Below are 24,413 nucleotides of genomic sequence, written 5' to 3'. Positions count from 1 at the left end.
GTTTATTAAAGCGGTTTTATTGAGATTTTAACTTTGTTCTATGTCTCTGATCTTTCTGAAAATCCATGAGGCTTTCTTGAGTATTTTCAGAGTGTCGTTTCAAAATCGTATTTGGAAGTTATACCCATCATTCTGAAAGGGACAGCCTTCGTGGCCAGCTGCCCCTAACCCTCGCCCCACACCTCGATCCCAGGCCGCACATCTGCTAATGTGGTAGACTGCATCTGATGTTCCCATTGTGGCTCCGCTACATCGGAGAAACCAAGCGGAGGCTTGGGGACAACTTTGCAGATCACCCATGCTCGGTTCGCACTAAACAACTCCCCCTCCCATTCTGCAAATGACATGTCCATCCTGGGCCTCCTGCAGTGCCACAACGATGCCACCTGAAGGTTGCAGGAACAGCAACTCATATTCCGCTTGGGAACCCTGCAGCCCAATGGTATCAATGTGGATTTCACAAGCTTCAAAATCTCCCCTCCCCCACTGCACCCCAAAACCAGCCCAGCTCGTCCCCGCCTCCCTAACCTGTTCTTCCTCTCACCTGCCCCCTCCTTCTACCTCAAGCCACACCTCTATCTCATACCAACAAACCTCATCCCGACCCCTTGACCAGTTCGTCCTTCCCGGACTGACCTATCCCCTACCTACCTCCCCAACTACACTCACCTTTACTGGCTCCATCCCTGCCTCTTTGACCTGCCTGCCTCCTCTCCACCTATCTTCTCCTCCGCAGCAGCAGCTACGCACTGATGATGGCTTCTCGACTGGAGACAAAACGTTTGTAATTCATTTGCCAAACTCGGGGAACAAACCAACAGCCAACTATCTTCTCCTCTATCCATCTTCGGTCCGCCTCCCCCTCTCTCCCTATTTATTCCAGAACCCTCTCCCCATCCCCCTTTTCTGAAGGATGGTCTAGGCCCGAAACACCAGCTTTTGTGCCCCTGAGATGCTGCTTGTCCTGCTGTGTCCATCCAGCTCCACAGCTTGTTATCTCACACTCTCCAGCTTCCGCAGTTCCCATTGTCTCCCCCTGGTTGGTGGAAGAATAACCCCGCCCACCCGCTGCGCGAATGACGTGAACAAAAACAAAGCCCCGCGGGTCCGGCAGCTTCTGTGACGGAGTAAACACAGTTGACGTTTCGGGTCTGGTGATCCTTGCTCAGAACAGAGTTTACGTTTCCGGTCTGGTAACCCCTACTTAGAACTGGGCCCTGCCCTTGTCCTCTGATTGGTTGGAGGAGAAGCATTTCCGCTGCCTTTTCTGTCCAGCCTCTTGCTTGCTATTGGTCGTTCGATATCAAACCGGCGTATTCAGCTATGGAGCATGCGCACAGCTCATTGTGATTGTGAGCATGCGTACTGGGAGGGATATCCGGAATGAAATGGTTCTCCATGAGAGCCACAAGCGGTGAGGACAGGTTAAAGGGGAGGGCAGCTTCGGTGCTGTATTCCAGCAAGAGGGCTGCGTGATTGCTCAGTTTAGGTCTCAGGTCTCAAACAGGGGTCTTCCGGTGCCGCTTTTAGTTTGCAGAGAGCCTCAGGCTTCCTCCCTGAAACAGGCCTAGACTGTCCTGTGAGAGGGAAGGTCCTGTCAGCTTTTACCCTGTCAAGCCACTTCAGAATGTGATTACAGCAATGAGAGGTGTTCTCAGTAAAGCAGAACTCCAATGTGCACTCACTGGTTAGAGGTCTTTCCACTGTGTCCTGTGTCAGCACCCTCACTGAGTTTTTAAATAATGTTTGGCTTGAATCTGAGAGTTGAACGGCGACGTCTGGGCTGTGAGCAGCAGTTGTGCTCCAAAAAAATACAAAATCAATTATTGGTTTCTGAGGCCAGGCCTGGAAGTTAATTGCAGGTTGTTTCTTATTTGAAAACTGTGTAGACGCTTTTGGCCATTAATAAGGTCAGCATCTGAGAACTGGTGCCAGCAAGTCTGGGAGACAATGTGGTCAAACAGAAGGACTTCAAAACTGGGCCAAATTCACATCTTTGATGCTGAGCTGGCTGCTGGTGTGATAGAGGCTCAGAGAAAGACCACATAGTGGAGGGAGAGAGCTGAACAGGGTCGGGCTGTGTGGTTTGGATATTGGGGTTATTCTTTGCCCATCACCCGACCACAAAATCCAGCCAGTTGTTTCTCTCATTGTCCCTCTTCCCCCACTTTCCCCACTTCTGTACCTCCAGCCCCTATCCCACCCCTTGCTTCCCCCAGTATCAGCAAACTTCCAAAGATATTTCTGACATACTATGTTACTTTTCTCAGAACATTCAACAACTTGAAAACTGGATTGAAAATGAGAGACAGAGCAGCCACTGCAGAAGCTTCCAAAATCACTCTGCACTTTCTTGAACTGCTGCAATCCACGTGGTGATGTAGCTCCCATGTTGCAAATTGGTAAGGAGTTGTAGGATTTTCATCCAGTGGTGATAAGGTTGTGCTGTTTTTTGTGTCAGTTGTTGTCATTTTGTTCTTATGTTCCACCTTCAACAGAATAGAAACATAGAAAATAGGAGCAGGCGCAGGCCATTGTAGCTTTCGATCCTTCTCCGCTAGTCACTTTGATCATGGCTGATCATTCTACTCAGCTTCTTCCCAGTTTAGAGCCAGACCCTTTGATCCCTTAAGCCCCGACAACTATACATATCATCTTATTCTTGTTAACATCCAGTGTTCGCCCTTGACTGCTTTCTGTGGCAGCAAATTTCACAGGGTCACCAGTCTCTGTATTTTTTTTAAAATTTCCTCATTTCAATTCTTAACAGCCGAGTCCATGCCCCTAAGCTCCGACTCCCTGGTCATTGACAACATCCTTCCTGTATTTACCTAGAATTTTATTGGTTTCTGTGAAATCTTTCCTCGTTCTTCTAAACTCCAGTGAATTTCATCCTAACCAATCCATCCTATTCTTATATGTAAGTCTTGCCATCCCAGGAATCAGTCTGATCAACTGTTGCGAATAGCCTCCATAGCCAGAAGTTCCTTCATCAGATAAAAATTCCAAATTTACACATACCATCCCAGGTGTGGTCTCACTAAGATCCTGTAGAATTTCAGTAAGACATCCCTGCTCCTGTACTCAAACGCTCTAACTCTGCAGGTCAAAATACCATTTGCCTTCTTCACCCCCTGCTACACCTGCATGCTTACTGTCAGTGACTTGTGTTTTCCTAGTTCTGTAATCCAACTGGATAATCTCGAACTGAGACGCATTTCTCATTTAAATAACTAATTGATTGTATGAATACCTGGGATCCACCACTGACCACCGTACAACACTGGTTACTGACTGGCACACAAGAAATGACTGTTTATTCTGACTGTTTCTGTGTGCGAAACAGTTCTGTATCCCTGTGAATACTCAATCTCCCATGCTTTAAATTTACGTGCTTATCTCTTCTGTGGGACCTTTTGAACACTTTCACAAAGCCCACGTAAGCTATGTCCACTGCCTTTTCAACTCTAAATGTTGCACTCTTGAAACATTCCAGCAGATTTGTCCAGCATGATTTCCCTTTCATAAATCCATACTGACTTTAATTCTGTCACTGTTTTCCAGTGTTAAGTTTAAGGTTTATAGTTCTCAGGCTTCTCCCACATCCCTTCTAAACCAAAGGATTAATATCAGCCACTCTCCAGTCATCTGGCACCCACCAAATATTTACAGCTGATAAAAATTCCTGCAATTTCCTCCCTTACTTCCCACAATGTCCTGGAACACACTCGATCAGGTCCTGATGATTTATCCACCTTTGTATTTTCGAAGACATTTAGCACTTTGTCTCCTGTAATGTGAACTATTTTCAAAATATCAAAAATTATTTGAGTTCTCTAGCCTCCTTCGTTACAACTTGTCCATGCCGACCAGGCTTCCCAAACTGAACGAGTCCCACTTGCTTGTGTTGAGTCCATATCCCTCTCAATCTTTCCTGTTCATGCAGCTGTCCAAATGTCTTTTAAATATTGGAAGTGTACCTGCATCTGCCACTTCCTTTGGCAGTTCATTCCACATAGAAACAACCCTCTGTTTGAAACAGCTCCTCATGGCTGCCCTTCAAATCTTTCTCCTCTTCCGTTAAAAATTACGCTGTTGTTTAGACTCCCCGATCCAAGGGAGAAGACCCTTGCTGTTCACATTATACCCCTCACGATTTTATAAACCTCTCAAGTCAATGCTCAACCTCCTATTTTCCAGTGAAGTCCCAGTCTCTCCTCATAACTCATACCCTCCAGTACTGGTAACCTATAGACTGTAAGTGTAGCATGAAGCCACCAGGAGTAGAAAGTTAATCCAGCCACGAGAAGCATCACCTAACCTCCATCTCTTTGGCCCTTCGTCAAATAGTATGGCAATAAGCACTGTCCAGATTCAGGCATGAACAGGGAACATTTCAGCTTGCTTTCTGCAGCCCCCGAGTCTTGAAATTCCCCTCCCAAATGAAAAGGGATCTTCCATTCACCTTATCTGTACTCTTCATGATTTTATATACATATAAATCACCCCTCCATTCTTAGACTGCAGTGGAAAAATGCCTCAACCGATCAAGCCTCTCCTTGTGATTCTCAGCCTCCATTCCTGGCAACTTCCTGCTAAGTCTTTGCTGAATCCTCCCCAGGTTGATGATATCCTTCGAAGAACAGGAGATCTGAAGTGGACACATTACTCCAGAAGAGGCCTCACTGATGTTCTGCACAATTTCAACATAACGTCCCACCTCCTATACTCTAAAGGCCTGAGCAGTGAAGGCAAGTAGGCTAAACTCCGACCTAACCACCCTTTCTACATGTGACGCCAACCTCACAGAATTCAGGGCCTGAACCTTGAGGTCTCTCTTTTCGACAACACTAACCCCAAGGCCCTACATTTAATTGTACAAATACTGATCTTGTTTGTTTTACCAAAATGAAATACCTCGCCTTTATCCAAATTAAACACCACCTGCCATTCCTCAGCCTCTTAACCCTATAAATCAAGATCTCTTTGTAATCTTGGACATCCTCACATCCTTCTTAAATCTGCCCCCTCTCACTTTAAATCTGTACACTCTTTTCCATTCCCCATCCCTGGGAAAAAGACGCCGTGCATTCTTCCTGTCTAAGCCCCTCATGATTTTATCCACCTCAGTAAGGTCACCGCTCGTTCTCTTACATTCCAAGGAATAAAGCCCAATTCTGGACAACCTCTCCTCAGAACTCAGGCCTACTATTCCTAGCAACATCCTTGTAACTCTTCTTTGCACGTTTTCCAGTTTAACTGTGCCTTTCCTGTAACAGGGTGACCAAAACTGTACACCACACTGCAGGTGTGGCCTCACCAATGACTTGTATATCTTTAACATAACGTCCCAACTCTTAAATCAACCGAAGAAGGCCAGCATGCTAAATGCTTTCTTCACCACCCTGTCTACCTGTGATGCTGCTTTCCACCAACTATGCGCTTGTGCTTCTTGGTCTCTCTGCTCCACAATATTCCTCAGAACCTTACCATTCACTGTATAACTCCTACCTTGGCTGAACTTTCCAAAGGCCAACACCTCACGCTTAGCTGTATTGAATTTAATTTGGCAATCCTCAGCCCACTTCCCCATCTGATCACAATCCCCCTGTAATTTTTGATACCTCAGCGATACCTCTTAAGTTTGCAGATGATACAAAATTACTAATCGTGCCATATACATTCACATCCAGATTATTTATGTAAGGGACAAATAACAAAGGTCCCAGTATCGGCCCCCGTGGCACACCATTAGCCACAGGCCTCCAGTCCGAGAACCAACATTCAGCCATCACGCTATGCTTCCTACCGTCGACCCAATTTCGAATCCCATAAGCTAGCTGTCCTGGATCCCACACAACCGAACCTTCATGACCAGGCTGCTGTATGGGACCTTGTTAAAGGCCTTACTAAAGTCCATATAGACAGCATTCGCTGCCCTAATCTCATCAATTCTCTTGCTTACCTCCTCAAAAAACTTGAATAGATTGTCAGACATGATTCCTGTGCACAAAATCATGCTGACAATCCCTCATCGTATCTTGAATATCCCAGCTTTGGTTGATCGACTCCCTAAATATCATCTTCAATACCTTGTCTACCACTGGTTCACTGGCCTGTAGTTCCCTGGCTGGTCTTTGCTACCTTTCTTAACCAATGGGACAACATTAGCCAACCTCCAGTCTTCTGGAATTTCAGTAGTGAGAAAAGATGAAGGGAAAAATCTCTGCAAGGGCCTCTGCAGTTTCTTCCCCTGCCTCCCACAGTGTCCAAAGATGGACTTCATCAGGTCCAGTGGAATTAACAACCTTAATGTGCTTTAAGGTTGCAAATGCCACCTTGATGGTCCGAAACATCCCCACTTGCTTCCCTTGTTTCCTTAGCATCCATGATTCTCTGCTTAGTAAACACTGAGGAGAAATACTCGTTAAAAATCTCCCCCATCTCCGTGAGCTGTTTTCAAACCAAAATATTTCGACCCCTGACTTGTCCCCCCTCCATTTCTTTCTCAACAGTAAAACTTGATGCAATATATTCCTTTCAAATCTCTCTCCTCTCCAGATGCTCAACACAGAGTTGATCTCTTTCATCTTTATGGAGCCCTGCTTGCTCTCTCGGTGCTCTCTTGCTCTTAGTGCACTTGCAGAAACTCTTGGAATTATTCTTAAGCTTATCAACCAAGGCAGTTTCATGTTGCCTTTTTGCCATCCTGATCTCCTGTTTAAGAATGCCCCTAACACTGTTTACACTTTCAAGACATTTATTTGAGCCGAGTTTTTATTTATATCTACTAATTTATTTTTTTTTATTCTTGACTAAAACCTGAGTATCTTTTTTCACCCATTGTTCTCTAATCGTACCAGCCTTACCTTTCACTCTTACGGGGACATAATGACTCTGAATTGTCACATTTTTGAAAGCCCCCCCACACTTATCAGACATCCTTATCCCTGCCGTCTACTCATGTCAACGTTTGAAAGTTATCAAAACAGAAGCTGCTGGAAAAGCTTAGCAGGACTGGCAGCATATTTGAAGGACAAATCAGAGTTAATGTTGTGGGTCTGTTAATCCTTCCTCAGAAGTGTTGAAAGTTCTTTTCTTACAGCATTAAAATTTGCCTTACTCCAGTTAAAGCTTTTTCTTTTTCTGGAAGGCATATCCTGTTCCATAATTGTTTTAAAACTGACAGTAATTCTGTCACAAGACTCAAAGTTTCCCTGTACTGTCACTTCAGTCACTTGCTACGCCTTATTTTTTTTTTCCATAGGAGCATCGATTTATTGATAAAGAAAAAATTCTTGAACACATTTCAGAAAATACTCCCCATCTAAACCTTTAACACTATGGCAGTCCCATTAAATGTTTGGAAACTGAAAATCACCGATTATGACCTTGTTATTCTTACACATATCTGAGATCCCTCTGCATATTTGTTCCTCAGTTTCCCTCTGACTATTAGGAAGCCTATGGTACAATCCCATCAGATGATTGTTCCTTTCTTATTTCTTATTTCTTATTTCTAATTTCAGCATATGTTTTCATGGGATGATTTTTCAGAAACATCTCTTCTAGTGATAGCAGCAATGTTTTCCTTATTTAAAAAAAATTCCTGCAATTGGCCCATATTCGCTCCAAACCATTCAAATTCATGTACTTACCTGAATGTTTTTCAAACATCGTAACCACCCACATCCTTCACTTCCTCTGGCAGTTCATTCCACACACTGAGCACTCTATATAAAACAAAAAGATGCCCGTCATGTCTTTTTTAAAATCTTTCTCCTCTCATTTTAAAAATATGCCCCTGGTTTTGAAATCCCCCACCTGAGGGATAAAACCTTTGCTATTCCTTATCTGTGTCTCATTATTTTATTAACCTACATAAGGTCATCCCTCAACCTCTTACCTTCCCGTGAAAGAAGTTCCCACCAATCCAGCGTATTTTTATAACTCAACGCCTCCATTCTCGGCAATATCCTGGTAAGTGTTTTTCCAAACCCACTCCAGTTTAGCAATATTCTTCCCAGAACAGGACAACCAGAGCAGCACACAGTTCTCCAGAAGAGGACTCTCCATCATCACTTCCCAGCTCCTGTACTCAGGCCTGAGCAATGAAGATAAGTGTGCTAAATGCCTTCCACATACCGTGTCTACCTGTGATGCAAATTTCAAATAATTATGTGCCTGAAACCCTCGGTTTTTTCTGATCTGCAACACTACCCAGAGCCCAACCATTAATTGTGTCAGTCCTGCCTTTTGAAGTATTGCGTTGTGGTAAAACAAACATTTATCCAAACAAAATTCAATCTGCCATTCCTCAGCCCATTGCCCCAATTGATCAAGATCTCTCTGAAACCCAGAAAGCTACGAGGCCATCTCCCTTACTTTGACAACAAATAATAATCAGTGAAATGATGTTCTCCTTCATTTGTACAAGGAAGGGGTCAGACCAAATCTCGAATACCATATGCAGGTTTTGGTCTTCTGTTGTTTTATTCAAAGTGGCTCAGAGGAGGTTTACTAGATTGAAACCTGGAATCAGTGGGTTGTCTGAGGAAGATGGATTGGGCAGGAAAGAGGGAAAAGGGTTTGTCAGGAGCTGCTGATTAAAACAGGAAGCTGACGTGAGCCAGGATATAGGGTGTATTGTATTTTATAAGGTGAATTTATTCAAACTTGTGCCGCATGCATGCGGAAGAGGTCTATAAGCCTAGCTCGGAGACACTCTTCCATTTCCAGCTACTCGGAAACGGCATATTAAGGCATTTTCACGTCAGAATGGTTGCATGTAACATTGATATAAAATAAATTTCAATGTCAGTTACTTACTACAAAACAGGATGCCGTTCAGTTTCTGTCAACGTTCTGAGTCCTCGAATTTCAACAGGACTGCCACTTCCATACTATCTTCAGAGCTTCTCTACCCCACCGTCAGCTCACAGCTGGGTGAGTAATACTTACATGACTATCAGAAGCTATACAGATAGTTTCAGAGCCCTAAGTAACTGTTGATGTTTCGCTGTTATGGACCTGCAGTTAAACTGTCTGAGAGATGTTAATGTGAAATCATCTCATTCATTTACATACTTCTATAAATTAAAGTCTTTTGTCTTCATTTGATTCCTACGCAGAGGCTTTAATTTATAGAAGTAAACTCTTATCTACCGACACATCGGTATGCAGACACTGCCCTGAAACTTCCTGCCCAGCTCGGAATTCAGTGTAATGCTTTTGTAACTCCTTATCTTCTCACACATCGGTATGCAGACACTGTCTTAAGCTTCCTGACTAAATTAAAACTAGAATCAAACTGTTTCAAATAGGGTTCGGTGGGGAAATTTTGTAAAGGTGTGAAACCTCTGAAGCATGTAACTTCTGTCACTGGCAAAGGGGCCAGGGCACTGATTTGGTTCTAGCAAGACAAACTGGCCACTTGAAATCTCAATCTGTCCCAGTCAACAACTCGAAATTGCCTCCTGCCATTAGCAGCCACTTTACTAGCAATCGATACTGTATCCTGGTCTTTTATGTTGTTGATGTAATAATTGTTTGGTATCCTGATTTTGTCTGTTGTAGTAATCGTTTTCTGTATCATGTCATTGTAAGTTGTGAAATCGTTTTATGTATCATGTCTTTTGTAAGTATAAAAAGCGGGGACTGTCCGCTGCTCGGGGAAAATTACTTGCGAGACTCCGCACTCTGAGTACAGTGATTCTCCACAGCTTGTGCTTGCTTGGTAATAAAGGGATTTGTGTTTTTTAAACAGGTCAGTGTCTTGTTGTTATTGCAGCAAGTCCATGAGGGTCTCCAAAAACGAACTTGACATTTGGCGCAAGAGCAGGGTTCCAACATGTACAGCAGTCTCACCTGGAGGGCTGAATAAGTGATCGTTCGAGTGTCAGTGGAGTCAGACAGATGGGCCCGCAAGGTACGATTCACCTTGGTCTCTCTTACTAACCTGCCATCTGTGCGACCCCCTCATCCCTGCGTGTCTCTGTACTGACGGAACCCGGGATAACTCATGGCCTTGAACACTGCTAAATCCTGATGCCTGGAGGTTCGAGTCCCCTGGTGGCCGGGGTTGGAGTCCCCAGGTCAGATAACGGGTAATTTTATAAATCCAGGAGGATAGATTTCACCCGGTGACCGGGGGGTGAAATCCTGTGTCGGGCAATAGGGAAAAGGTAGGGCGTTTCTTGTAAGACCTAGGTACAGTGTAGTTACCGTGTCTGTCTGTTTCCACCACCCTGCGTTCGACCGGTTGTTAAGAGGGGAAATCCCCCACGCGAAGGTCAGGACCCTGAAGTGGGTGTTGAGACTAAGTGCACTGCGGTAGTATACAGGGATAGTAAAAAGTGAAAGCGCTAATAAAAAAAAAGCAAAGGAAAAAATGGGACAAACACTGGATAAATGAGGTGTTGGCACTCCTTTACATCGATTATGCTGGGATAATCCCGAAAATGAAGTACAGTACAGACGCCTGTCAGCATGCTTAAACAAAAGATTGGGAAATGAGAATTGGCCATTGGGGAGAACGCGGGATATCGATCTATGCACTAAAGCAGGAGAGGCACTGGAAAGGGTTAATGTCATTCCAGAGAAAGAGAGCTGAGGAGCTGACTGAAAAATCAAAACTGGCCAGTTGGGTGGATAATGCACGTAGCAGAGGGATCAGTGCCTGTGATAACGAGGGGAAACCAAAAACTTGGGAAGTTTTAAAACTGCAGTGTGAGGATCATGAGATGATGAAAGGGAAAGAGTTAACCAAGAAAGACAGGAGAGAGAACAACGAGACAAGGAATGGGGGCTAGAGCGGCAGGCCGCATTGACAGAAAACAAAAAAAAATCGAAGGTACCTCCTAACGTATCTGGCATGCCGATGTTCCAAATTAATGACATGGATGAGCAAGACCGAGGAGGACTGGGGAAGGCATCCCTGTGCCTCATCGGGACTGCTTCCCCCTCCAGAACCCTACCCGTCCTTGGCCAATCTACATCTGCAGGCAGCCCAACACCGCCATCAGTCCCAGCAACCGCCACCGTACGCTGCCCAAACTAAACCTCCCATAGAATCTCCAAGCGCTTCAGTAGGCAGCCCACATGAATCCCCTGGCAAGCCCACGGCTTGTACAGACCCAAACCTCCTGTCATACCAGATCTAAAACAAAACAGGGAAACAGGAAACAGGGCGCAGGCCAGACGGTCAGTGAGCAAAAGGAGGGACGACAGGATCCTTTTAAAACCCATGAGAAGCCCAGGAAGACATAAGTCCTGGGTGCAGCCTCCTTGACCCTCTAACGACTGTTTACTGTTTCCTGGGGATTCCACAAGTAGTGAAGAATATGATCGTCCCAACTCACATGCAGAGGATAGTGAATGTGAGGACAGAGTTTGGAAGAGATCCTCGAATAGCCCTCGCCTAAAGAAGGACCCCTGTCAGAAAATAAACCCGGCAATTCCCTAATCTCAGACTCTCACCCGAGCCCAGAACAAGGGGGTCAAAATGCAATGCAAATCGATGCGCCTTCGAAGCCACAAAAGATGTGTTTAATTATGTCAAGGGCTCCTGATCGAGCCTGTGCTGCATCTATGCTGCGCTCTCCAGCCCGAGGGGTCAGTCCCAGGAACTTGACCTCCCTCAACCCTATCTGTGCCGCCTTCGGGTTTACCTTCAACTCGCTGTTGCGCAGGAAATGTAGCAACTCCCTCAGTAGGGGGCCATGTTCCTCACTCTTGTCTGTGAACAACAGGATGTCATCCACGTACTGTGCAAGCCTGTGTGGCTCACTGAAATCTTTTAAACAGTCTGCCATACACTGGTGGAGAATGCTGGGGCTATAATGGAAACCCTGTGGCAGACAGCTCCACGTGTACTGTTGTCCTGTAAAAGTAAATGCAAATTTGCACTGGTCCTGCCGAACCGGGATAGACCAGAAACCATTCGAGATATCCAGCACTGTGAAATTCCACCCCACCCCGTCGCTTTAAGGCAGGAGAGCGCCTTTCCATCAATGGCACACGCCACTGTTTTGAAACTCACGCCCATTTCTCCAGGTAATGGATACCTCTTGAAACTTGCAGTTTCTCCCATAGCTATGGCTCCGCTGGGTCCGAGGGCCCACCTGCAACATTAATTCTTTTTTTCCCAAGAATTTCTGATTTTTGTGTCTGGTAAATTTTTGGGGTTTTTTTTAGCATGTATAAATCCAACTCTAGCTTGAAAATTTTTGAACGAACTTTAGTTTCCTTCCCCTCCTGCCACACTCTAAGTTCAGGACACCATTGTAATGTTAGTGCCCACACTGCCTCCCTGGTTCAGTTTGGTAAATGGGATATGGTGACACTGTGCAAATGAGACATGACACGGGGCAGAGATTCCTCCTGTGTGCTCACCCTGTTGCCCTTCCTCCTGACTGATAGCAATCGTCATGCGGAGTGGGTATTGAAACTGCCCTACCCCGTGTGGTACTACATCACTTACACACGCACAGACATCATACCGAAACTGACAGGTTTACAATAGCCCTTTAAACTTGAATTATAACGACCAGTTGCCTCCTACTCCACTCATCTGGACACTGTATCTCAGGGATTACCCCCTTGTTCCCAGGTTCTCCCTGCGATTTGTTCCTTATCTCTTCCTGCTCCAGTATTAACCCAGCCACATTTCTGAGCGAACCCCCACATGACTGCCTGCTGAGAAACCAATTTCTAACCTCTCCCTGCCCGGCCCTTACTGATGCCCCACTTCCTTCTCCGGATCCGGTGTGGATTTTTAACGTCCTCAGGTACACCCACCCAGGATTCCCTGTCTGTTGAAAACCTCCAGGCATTCCTCCTCCCTAAACAATTTCACACTTAAATCTAAACAATTGGCTATTCTCAAATGCGCTGCCCATGTCTCTGTTGATTCAGTAGTTACTCGGGGCAGCGCTTGGGCTGCTCTGGCTGCTAAACAGGCTGCTGCAGACCAAATTTTTATGATACCCTCTATGAACAAGCAGGCGGTAAATCGCACGCCTTCAGACAAGACGGGCATGCCAGATATGGTCACTGTTCGGCACTTACAGGGGGACGCCCCTGCTTCTGAAAAGAATATTTGGAAGACGCATGGATGTTTTCATTCTGCGTCCTCAGGCCTTTGGGTTACACCAATCGGCCAAGTGTGCGTACCTGATACTTTATTACCTATGCTTGGTGACTGTGTGCTTCTGACACCCACATTGACAAGGAGGGAATGAGTGGTATTATGCTACGTACCTGGTGGCAACCCTGAATGACTGAGGCAGCCCAGTCTCGTATAGCATCTTGTCCCACATGCCAGCAAAACAATGTGGGTCAGGGGGTGAGACGCTCACCAGGAAAAGCACCCTTGCCAGGTGGGCCGTTTGAATGCATTCAGCTAGATTTTATTGAACTGCCACGCGTAAACTGTTACGAATATTGTCTTGTCATCGTAGATGTATTCAGTAGGTGGATAGAGGCTTTCCCAAAGACAAACAACAAAGCCTCAACACTAGTAAAACTGTTATTAACTGAAATAGTACCAAGGTTTGGAGTACCGCGACAAATTAGTTCGGAAGACGGCTCTCACGTTGTGGGGAAAATTAATAAGGAACTGTGTGGTACATTACACATCCAACAACGATTCCACTGTGCCTACCACCCTCGGGCAGCAGGGATAGTAGAGAGAGCTAATGCAACACTTAAAACCAAACTAACCAAGTTGACATCCGAAACCGGCCTTAATTGGTTAAAGGTTTTGCCACGAGCCTTGTATCACATGCGAATAACACCCCACTCTACTACTGGGCTCTCAGCAGCGGAAATAGTCTATGACTGACCCAGCAGAACAACATGGGATGCCAATACCAGCCCACCCAGCAAAACAGACCTAAATGTGATGGGAGAAGAAATGCGAAGACACTTCTGACAACTAACATCATCTTGAAAGTTTCTCCATTTGCCGGTGAAGTGCGCCTTCGGACCACCTCCGCAGACACCGGAACAAGGCCTCGAGATTCAGGATCGATCATCATGGCCGCAGATTGGAGATTTTGTACTTGTCCGGGACTGGGGTCGCCCCAAGGTGGAAAGGACCGTACCAAGTGTTTCTTCAGACTCCGACAGCTCTTAAAGTTAAAGGACAGAATCGCTGGATCCACTTAAGTGACTCTAAATGATGGATTTCCTCATCGGCATGCAGTTAACCATTGGACTGAGTATTAGTCTGACCATGCATGGCCAGCAGGACAATTTTGTTTTATAAAACACACATACGGCTGCACGGGAATCGGACAGCATGTTACCCGTTGGCACGATCTGTAGAAGCATTATTTGTGGCAACATCTGCCTGGAACCCTAGTCAGCTTTATGAAATAGAGTATTCCGGTAAGCCTTGCTGAAGGGAGAGGGGATGTTGGACACAGGTGTGCAGGGTACATGTGTGAAACTGGTAGTTAGTGGTCTCTCTGGTTGTGTGGACACTCGACCTGGGCATGGGAAGGAAGGGGCTAGCTGTACAAATCCCAACAGCTATCTGTTTTGCTTTAATGGAACTGGAACTTGTTGCGTGCCTGCTCTCGTTACTCATCACCCCCAAAATACTTCCTGGCCCCATCGGTGCATAAAGAGAAATTGCACCACTATAGGAGAATTGTTGAATTGCCCCTGCTTAGAATCTAAGCCCATATCTGTGACCCCGGGCATACAGTAGAGTTGTGGGGATTGCAATGGCACTCATGTAGAAACAGACTATGGGTCATTTCCATTTAACTCCACAAGTTTCCATCCACGTAAGGATCAGTCCTCCTGGCACAGCTATCAAGAAATACGTGAGTCTGTTTGCCTTCTTAACGAGACCTTCACTGCTACCACTCCAACTCTGCCAGTGCTGTTTGCTGTTGGGACCATTGAGCCCCTCACTGTCCCTTGTCCCCAACAAGTACAAATTCAATGGCGAATTGTCACACGATTCCTGAGCTGGGAGTTTTGCGCTGCATGGCAGAATCCAGTTGTGTTGGGCTCTTCCTTAGGATATGGTTTCCTGGGAACTGTCGGCTTGGGATGCTCTCCTGGGGTGGTGGCCACAAAGGAAAATTCGAAATTACCTTGTATGTTGACTCACCGCCTTGGGAAACAGCACAATGACGGCATTGGAGGCAGTCAACCAAGAATTAGCCGAACTTTGGCTCTATGATCAGCAAACCCAATATGCAGTGGACTATCAGCTGGCTCAGCAAGGAGGTGTATGCACTATTATTGGGGAAAAGTGCATTACCTACGTCACCAACGAGTCCTATAACATTACCCAGGCTATCCAAGCCATACAGGGGCAGTTGGAACAGTACAGTGAGGGAGTCCAGCCTGGACAGGGTTTGTTGGGATGGCTTCTGGGTGGTTCTTGGGGTTCATATTTGCTGCATGGGTCAGTTGTTCTAGTGGTTGACATAGCTGCCTGCTGTACATTTATGGCATGCATGAGCCCTTGCTGCAGATTTGTGTTTGACAGGTTAGCAGCTCTCCTCTCGGCCCTGTTATAAGTTATCATGAAATGATAGAAGGAGGGAATGAGCTGTTAATGTGATAACATCTCATTGATTTCTATACTTCTATAAATTAAAGTCTTTGTATAGGAATCAAATGCAGATAAGAGACTTTAATCTATAGAAGTAAACTCTTATCTACCGAAACATAGGTATGCATGCACTGCCCTGAAGCTTCCTGCCCAGCTAGGAATTCAGTGTAAAGCTTTTGTAACTCCTTTTCTTCTCACACATCGGTATGCAGACACTGTCTTAAGCTTCCTGACTGAATTAAAATTAGAACCAAACTGTTTCAAATAGGGTTAGGTGGGGAAAATTGGTAAAGGTATGAAACCTCTGAAGCATGTAACTCCTGTCGCTGGCAAAGGGGCCAGGGCACTGATTTGGTTCTAGCCAGACACACTGGCAACTTGAAATCAGAATCTGTCCCGGACAGCAACTCGAAATCGCCTCTTGCCATTAGCAGCTACTTCACAAGCAATCGCTACTGTATCCTGGTCTTTTATGTTGTTGATGTAATAATTGCTTGGTATCCTGTTTTTGTCTGTTTGTAGTAATTGTTTTATGTATCGTGTCATGGTAAATTGTGAAATCGTTTTCTGTATCATGTCTTTTGTAAAGTATAAAAAGCGGGGACTGTCCGCTGCTCGGGGAGAATTGCTTGCGAGACTCTGCACTCTGTGCTGGGTAACTACAGTGATTCTCCACAGCTTGTACTTGCTTGGTAACAAAGGGATTTGTGTTTTTTTCTAAACAGGTCACTGTCTTGTTATTGCAGCAAGTCTGTGAGGGTCTCCGAAAACAAAATTGACATGTGACACAGAAATAAGAGGAGGCCATTCAGCCTTTCGAGACTCTTACAGAGCAACAAGAAGCCACTCAGCCTCTTGAGCCTGTTACACATGAACAGGAAGAGTTCGTTAGACCTCCCAAACCTGCCACAGTGTAATAGGCCATTGAGCATCTTGAGCCTTTCACAGGTGAACCTGAGGTGGCCATTCAGCCTCTCGAATCCAAGGATGATTGATGAACAAGATTTACTGTGTTACAGAGATAGCAGGAGCTGCCGATGGTGGAGATCTGAGATAAGGTGTCGAGCTGGATGAACACAGCAGGCCAAGCAGCATCAGAGGAGCCTGCTGTGTTCATCTCGCCTCACACCGTGTTATCTAAGATTTAGTCTGTGTTCGGATGATAGAAATTATTGAATGAGGTTTTCTTCTGTGGCGTTGTAACTGGGAGTGGAATCAGAGCATTTGACTCCTTTTGGCTAAATCTTACATTAATATGGTGGTGTCATTTTCATTGTGTTTGACGGAGGGTTTCTCTCTGCGAGGCCAGGCTGGTTTTCTGGTGCTATCTTATTGACCTCCCTTCATGATATACCTACCTCACACCATGACATCCATTTCAGTCAATGCCAGCCCCATTCTCCCACCCATCACGGCTGAAGCTACTTCCTATTGCCGGGTGCTGCTGGATATTCAATTATCCCTGGCACAGGTGCCATCTTTAAAATGCCAATGGGTACATGGTTGAGCTTTCTCATTTCAGTGCTGCCAGACTCAGTTTGCTGCAGCCTGGCTGGGCAGGGGCAATGGAAAAAAAAAATGCAATGGAAAGCTCGCTGCCGTGGAAAGGCTGCCAATATCATCAAAGACCAATTGCACCCCGGTGATGATCTTCAACAACCTCTTCCATCAGGCAGTAGATAATGAAGCCTGAACACGCGCACGCACGTGTAGGCTCAGGAGCAGCTTTATCCTGACCATCGTTGGACTGATGAATGTATTTTTTCATCTCAAATGATGCTGTTCTTGCAAATGTTGGTCTTGCCAAATACACACCGGTGCATTGCAACCTGTCTGCCTCTGTCTAAGTCTATTTGATCTGTCCATCCTTTGCTTTCTGTGATCTGCCTGTGAGATAAACCCAAGTTTCTCCAACCTCTCCTCGTAGATAATGCCCTCTATACCAGGAAACATCCTGGTAAATCTTTTTCTCTACTCTTTCCAAAGCCACCACACCCTTCTGGTAGTGTGGCAACCAGAACTGAACACAATATTCCAAATGCAGCCTAACTAAGGTTCTATGAAGCTGCGACATTCCCTGCCAATTTTTACCCTCAATGCCTAGGCTGAGATAGGCAAGCATGCCATCTACCTTGCTGACTACCTTTTCCATCTGTGTAGCCACTTGCAGTGACCTGTGTACCTGGACACACAGATCCCACTGCCTATCAGAAATCTTTAGGGTTCTGCCATTTACTGTGTATTTTCCATCCGGATTAGAACTTCCAAAATGCATTACCTCACATGTTTCTGGAATGAACTCCATCTGCCATCTCTCTGTCCAAGTCACCATCTAATCTATATTCAGCTGTATCCTTTGACGGCCCTCATCGCTGTCCGCAATTCCACCAACCCTTGTGTCATCGGCAAACTTACTGATCAGACCAGTCATATTCTCCTCCAAATCATTTACATACATTACAAATAGCAATGGTCCCAACACTGATTCTTGAGAAACACCACGAGTCACTGCCCTCCACTCAGAAACACAGCCTTCCACTGCTACCCTCTGTCTTCTATGACTGATCCAGTTTGTTTTCTTTTTCTATCCATTTTTCAAGCTCACATCTAACCTGGTGCAACTTTACCATCTCTATCAGTCTGCCATCAGGGACCGTGTTAATGGCTTTACTGAAGTCCATGTAAACAACATCCACTGCTCTACCCTCATCGATTATCTTAGTCGCTTCCTCAAAAAACTCAACGAAGTTAGTGAGACACAACCTCCCCTTCACAAAACCATGTTGCCTCTCGCTAATACGCCCATTGATTTCCAGGTGGAAGTAAATCCTGTCTCAAAGAATCCTCTCCAAGAATTTCCCTCCCACTGACATAAGGTTCATCAGCCTGTAAATAGCTGGATTATCCTTGCCACCCTGCTTAGACAAAGGAGCAACATTGGCTATTGTCCATTCCTCTGGGACCTCCCCTGTAGCCAGGGAGGATACGAAGATTTGTCTCAAGGCCAGAGAAATTTCCTCCCTTGCCTCTCTCAGTATTCTGGGGTCTATCCCATCAGGCCTTGGGGACTTGTCTACATTAATGTTTCTCAAGGTCCCCAATCCCTCCTCCTTTTTGATCTCAAAATGAGCCAAACGATCTGTACACCCTTCCCCAGACTCATCATCTGCCAAGTCCTTCTCTTTGGAGCATACTGATGCAAAGTACTCAGTTAATACCTCGCCATATTCCTCTGGCTCCACACATAAACTCCCTTCCCTGTCCTTGTTTGGGCCAACCCCCTCCCTTGCTACCCTCTTGCTCTTTATATGCATATATGGGATTTTCCTTCATCTTGTTGGTCAATGACTTTTCATGACCCCTTTTTAGCCTTCCTGACTCATCGCTTAAATTTCGTTAATCTTTCCTTGTATTCCACACTCGCTTCATAACTTCCCAACCTCCTGGCATTAATAAATGCTTCCTTTTTCTTTTTGATTAGGCTGACAATATCTCTCGTTATCCAAGGTTCCCTAAACTTGCCGTACTTTTCCTTCATCCTTTCAGTAATGTGCTTGCCTGGAATTCCCAGCAGCTTACAATTGAAAGCCTCTCAATACCAAATGTTAATTTTCCCTCAAACATCTGTCCCAATCTACATTCTTCAGTTCCTGCCTAATAATGTTATAATTAGCCTTTCCCCAATTTAACACTTTTACTTGATAAATACAACTGTCAGTATCCATCAGTACCCTTTAGCTTACTGAGTTGTTATTTCTGTTTCTGAGCTATTCCCCTCGCGAGACATCGACCACTTGGCCAAGTTCATTCCCCAATACTAGGTCCAGTAAGGCCCCTTTCCTAGTTGGACTATCTACATTGTTTTTGAAGAAGCCATCCTGGATGCTCCTTACCATCTCCACCCCATCTGAGCCCCAAGCACTAAGTGAATCCCAGTCAATATACGGGAAGTTAAAGTCATCCACAACAACAACCCTGTTACTTTCAGAGCTTGCCAAGTTCTGGCTACATGTCTGTTCTTCTATCTCCTGCTGGCTGTTGGGAGGGTTATAGTAAACCCCAAACATTGTGATTGCACCCTTCCTGTTCCTGAGCTTTACCCATATTCCATCACTGTATGAGCCATCTGAGGTGCTCTCCCGCAGTACAGCTGTGATATTCCCTTTTGCAATTAGTTCAACGTCCCCACGCCTTCTCAACTCCCTCAATCCCGCCTGAAACATCTTTTTCCTCGAACGTTAAGCTATCAATCCTGTCCCTCCATTAACCACATCTCTGTAATAGCAACAACATCATAGTTCTATGTACTAATCCAAGCTCCAAGTTTTTTTGCCCTACCTGTTACACTTCTTGCATTGAAATGGGTGAACTTCAGTCTACTAGACCTGCTTGGAACAGCAACTACACCCAGTCTGTTCTTTCTCTGAGCCTTACTGGCCCTATTCTCCAGTTCCCTTTCAGTCCATTCACTTTGCATTGATTCCCACACCCCTGCTAAGCTAATTTAAATCCTCCCGAGTGACACCAGCAAACCTCCCAGCCAGAATATGTGTGCCCTTCCAGTTTAGATGTAACCCGTCCTTCTTGTACAGGTCCAGCTGCCCTGGAAGAGACCTAATGGTCCAGATATCTGAAACACTCCCTCCCACACCGTCTGATTAGCCACATGTTGAGCTGTACTATCTTCCTATTTCCAGCCTCACTGGCACGTGGCACAGGGAGTATTCCCGAGATTACAACCTTGGAGGTCCTGCTTTTTAAACTTTCTACCTAACTCCCTGAACTGCTGCTGCAGGACCTCGTCACTCAGCCTACCTGTGCTGTTAGTACCAATATGTATCACAATCTCTGCCTGTTCACCCTCTCCCTTCAGAATACTTTCTACCCGTCCAGAGACATCCTGGACCCTGGCACCAGGTGGGCAACATACCATCATGGAGTCTCTTTTACATCCACAGAAATGCCTATCTGTACACCTAAGTATAAATTGCCCTATAACTACTGCTTTAGTGCTCTTTGTCCTTCCCTTCTTGGGAACAGAGCCAGCCCTGTGTGCCTGCTGCTGCTGTTACCCTCTGATAGGTCATTCCCCCCAACAATGTCCAAAACAGTATGCTTGTTACAGAGGGGATTCCTGTACTGGCTGCCAGCTCCTTCTAGCAGACACCCATCTATCTGCCTGCACCTTGGGTCAACACATCTCTAAAACTATTGTCTATGGCACTTTCTGCCATCCTTGTGCTCCGAAGTGCATCCGATTACTGCTCCAACCTTTCAATAGGGTCCGCAAGGAGCTGCAATTGGGTGCACTTCCTGCAGATGTAAGCATCACCAATCTCCCACATCTCAACAGTGCAGTACTTAACCCCACTGAATGATACTTCTATTCCCAAACCAGAAAGTTTATTTAACACTTAACCTTACTCATTGCTGCAAACATCCAATGTAGGTCTACCCTCACTCACCTTCCCAGGCTGCAAACCCCATCCCCCTCTTTGCCTTTGCTGTCACTTTACGACAGCCCCTCCACAAACCATCTTCTGGAAGAAGTGAATGCGCTGATGCAGATCTTCCCATGTTGGCAGATCAGCATTCACACTCTGCTGCCATCTTGAAGGTGACTTGTTTTCAACTTTTCAATAACCTGTGCTCATGTACATCGAGGACGCTCTGCTCCTGAAACCACTTTGTAACAGTACAGCCTATTTTATATTGTCTTTCCACCAACTGCATCGCATCACTCTGACCTATATTGGTCCTCTTCTGCCATACACTTGAACACGATACCACCTTGTCTCTGTCCTGTTGGTTTTCCGCACTGTCCTTCACACACTTTACAATCCTTCTAGGTTTGGTGTCTTCAGGCATTGAATTGGTAACATCGCCCCCTCAGAGCAACAGAAATATTGACACACACACACCAGACAGATTGAGTGAAATATTGAGAAAATCATCACAGAACAAAATAAATGTTAGCAGACACCCCTTATCCGTATAAATGTCAGTGCATTAGTTTGTATATCTGTATTTCTCTATTAGTGCCTGTGTGTCTTTGACTGTGGTCTGTGTGTGTGTGTGTGTGTGTGTGTGTGTATGTGTGTGTTGGGGTGGGGGCGGTGGGTCTGGCAGACTCTGCGGTGCGTAATGTGATGCAATGTTTCCCTCTGCTGGCCTTTACACCATAATGCACCAAGGGCAACTGAAGGTGAAAAGGGATTCATTCAGTCTGTGAGGGAGAGTGGGAGGGCAGCAGCTCAGAGCACAATCTAAACTGACAGCCCATCAACACAGCCATACACACAGACATACACATACAAGGCTAATGTCGGGAGGATTGCATTTGTACTAAGGTCCTGAACAATCGGAAATGCTCATGTGGAGAACTGTCTCTGCCCTCCCTGCAAGGTGGAAGTGATTTGTCTTTGGACATTATTTGTGGCTCTTGGTGTACACATTAAAGAGTATTTCCACTGCAATTGTATCCAAACAATTCTGAGTGAACCATTTTGTAAGGAGATGAATTGAATTTCATTCCATGGTCTTTAGCTTGCAATGTTTTGTAATGAACTCTTACAAATTAAAAGTGAGAAAGGATTGTAAAGTGCTAAAACATACACGACGGTGATGATAATGTGTCAAGAACAACGTCGCTAGTTATCGAATGAGACTGATTTGTGCCTCCAAGGATATTATTGAAGAAACAAAAGGTCGTATAATGTAAGAGATTCAGTGTTTGATGTTGTCTCAAAGAAAACTGCAAACTGTGTAGTGGTGTAGGGAGGCCAGCAGGGGGAGAGATTGTGTGATTGTAAACACAGCAGGAACAGACAGCGTGAACGAGTGGAGATAACAAGGTGTAGAGCTGGATGAACACAGCAGGCCAAGCAGGGAAGCTGACGTTTCGGACGTAGACCCTTCTTCAGAAATGGGGAAGGGGAAGGGGTATCTGAAATAAATAAGGAGAAGGGGGAGGCGGACAGAAGATGGATAAAGGAGGGAATAGGTGGAGAAGATACGGACCAGTCAAAGAGGCAGGGATGGAGCCAGTCAAGGTGAGTATAGGGGGAGGGGAAATTTTAAAGCTTGTGAAGCCCACATTGACACCATTGGGCTGCAGGGTTCCCAAGCGGAATATGAGTTGCTGTTCCTGCAACCTTCGGGTGGCATCATTGTGGCACTGCAGGAGGCCGAGGATAGACAAGTCATCTGAGGAACGGGAGGGGGAGTTGAAATGGTTCACGGCTGGGAGGTGCAGTTGTTTAGTGCAAACCGAGCGTAGGTGTTCTTGAAAGCAATCCCCAAGCCTCCGCTCGGTTTCTCCGATGTACAGGAGGCCACAACGGTTACAGCGGTGGAGTGGGTTTGATTCCTATTTCATTGGATTTCCTGCAAACACAAGTGGCCTCATTGCACAGGGATGCAGATAGTGATTCACACACGAATACACACAATACATATGCACAGAGATATGACACACATCAAATGCAAATACATAAACAAACGCATACACACGGACACAATGGTGTCTTTAAGACAGAGATCATATGTTTTCCATCAATAAGGGGATCATTGGTCAGTTATAGAAGGCAAGGGAATGGGGTTGAGAAAAAAAGCAGACATGATCAAATGGCATTGCAGACTTGACAAGCCGAGTAGCCTAATTCAAAATGCTGCTTGGCCTGCTGAGTTCATCCAGCTCCACATTTTGTTATTATTGTCCCTGGACTTGTCTTTCTGTGATTACAGTGGAGGTTAAATTCATTAAGTAATTCATTAAGACCGTACCCGAAACGTCAGCCTTCCTGCTCCTCTCGTGCTGCTTGGCCGGCTATGTACATCCAGCTCTACACCTTGTTATCGCAGATTGCAGCATCAGCAACTCCGACTATCTCTGAGGAAAATCTAGAATGAAACCAGTTCACTTGATGGCCATTGTCAGTACTGCCCTCTCCCTGGTGCATATATGGCGCACTCTGTCAGTGTTGAAAATGCCTTGCTCTCCTTAGTTTATTTTCTTGGCTGATAAACCGTTATATCCCTATGCAGTTGCAGAAGCCTGAAATATTAATTGGCCTGCTCTTAATAGCAGCTGTTGACAATGTAATTGCACAATTTTCTGTACCAGTCACGATAATAGCACCACTATTGCTGCTGGAATTGACTGGTGATGTTGGGAATGGGATGGCCTTGTGTTACTATTTCTAACTATAAATCCACGAACCCGGGTAATGACCCAGACCCCGATTCAAATCCTGCCACGGCAGAATGTGGAATTTGAATTGAATGAAATACCTGGAATGGTGAAACTATTAAGCCATCGTTGATCGTTGGAAAAACCCACCAGGCTCACTAACAGCCTTCAGGGAAGGAAATCTGCCATCCTCACCTGGTCTGGCCTACACGTGACTCCAGGCCAACGGCAATGTGATTACCTCTCAACTGCCTTTTGGAATGACCAAGCCAGCCACTCAGTTATATCTGTCACCACAAAGTCTCAAAGGAATGACACAGGACAGACCTATGTACCAGCAATGTCGTGATTCAAGAAAGCAGCTCACAGATACCTTCTCAAGGGCAACGAGGAAAGGGAAATAAACGCTGGCACAGCCAGTCACACCCACATCCCATTAATGAATAAGTGAAGATGACCACACTCAGGGAAGACAGACTGAGGGGTCATAACTTACTTTAGACAGGGATTTCGAGGTTTACCTACATGGGCATGAGATTCACGAATATGGGAAAAGGTGAAAAATGAATGTAATTAATTTCGCATTTTATTTCCATCCACCTGATCATCAACAATCCCTTTCTCTGATTTTCTTTTCCCTCTATC

General features: G+C 45.5%; 1 protein-coding gene and 1 long non-coding RNA gene across 4 annotated transcripts in view; both read left to right on the top strand.

Annotated features, from left to right (window-relative positions):
• The first annotated feature begins 1,303 nt into the window (after positions 1 to 1,303).
• Positions 1,304 to 5,295, top strand: LOC132209894 (uncharacterized). Its single transcript, XR_009446039.1, has 3 exons — positions 1,304 to 1,414; positions 2,271 to 2,402; positions 4,622 to 5,295. It is a non-coding gene; the product is annotated as an uncharacterized LOC132209894 (long non-coding RNA).
• Positions 5,296 to 8,529: 3,234 nt separating this feature from the next.
• LOC132209892 (complement C5-like) overlaps positions 8,530 to 24,413 on the top strand; it is a 40,350-nt gene continuing 24,466 nt past the window's right edge. The window contains exons 1-3 of one of the 3 annotated variants that reach the window (XR_009446036.1): positions 8,530 to 8,946; positions 9,767 to 9,928; positions 13,461 to 15,063. Coding sequence is in view for 1 of the 3 variants with exons in the window: in XM_059647707.1 (XP_059503690.1) it covers positions 22,615 to 22,629 (15 nt within the window). In the remaining 2 variants the exon portion in view is untranslated. Of the gene's footprint in view, positions 8,947 to 9,766; positions 9,929 to 13,460; positions 15,064 to 22,592; positions 22,630 to 24,413 lie in introns of those variants that run through there. The other 2 variants (XR_009446037.1, XM_059647707.1) reach the window with 2 other exon arrangements.

Source organism: Stegostoma tigrinum, chromosome 8 (genome assembly GCF_030684315.1).
Source record: "Stegostoma tigrinum isolate sSteTig4 chromosome 8, sSteTig4.hap1, whole genome shotgun sequence".
In the NCBI taxonomy this organism is placed as follows: domain Eukaryota; kingdom Metazoa; phylum Chordata; class Chondrichthyes; order Orectolobiformes; family Stegostomatidae; genus Stegostoma; species Stegostoma tigrinum.
The sequence above is the reverse complement of the archived record's forward strand: the minus strand, read 5'-3'. Positions and strand labels throughout refer to the sequence as shown.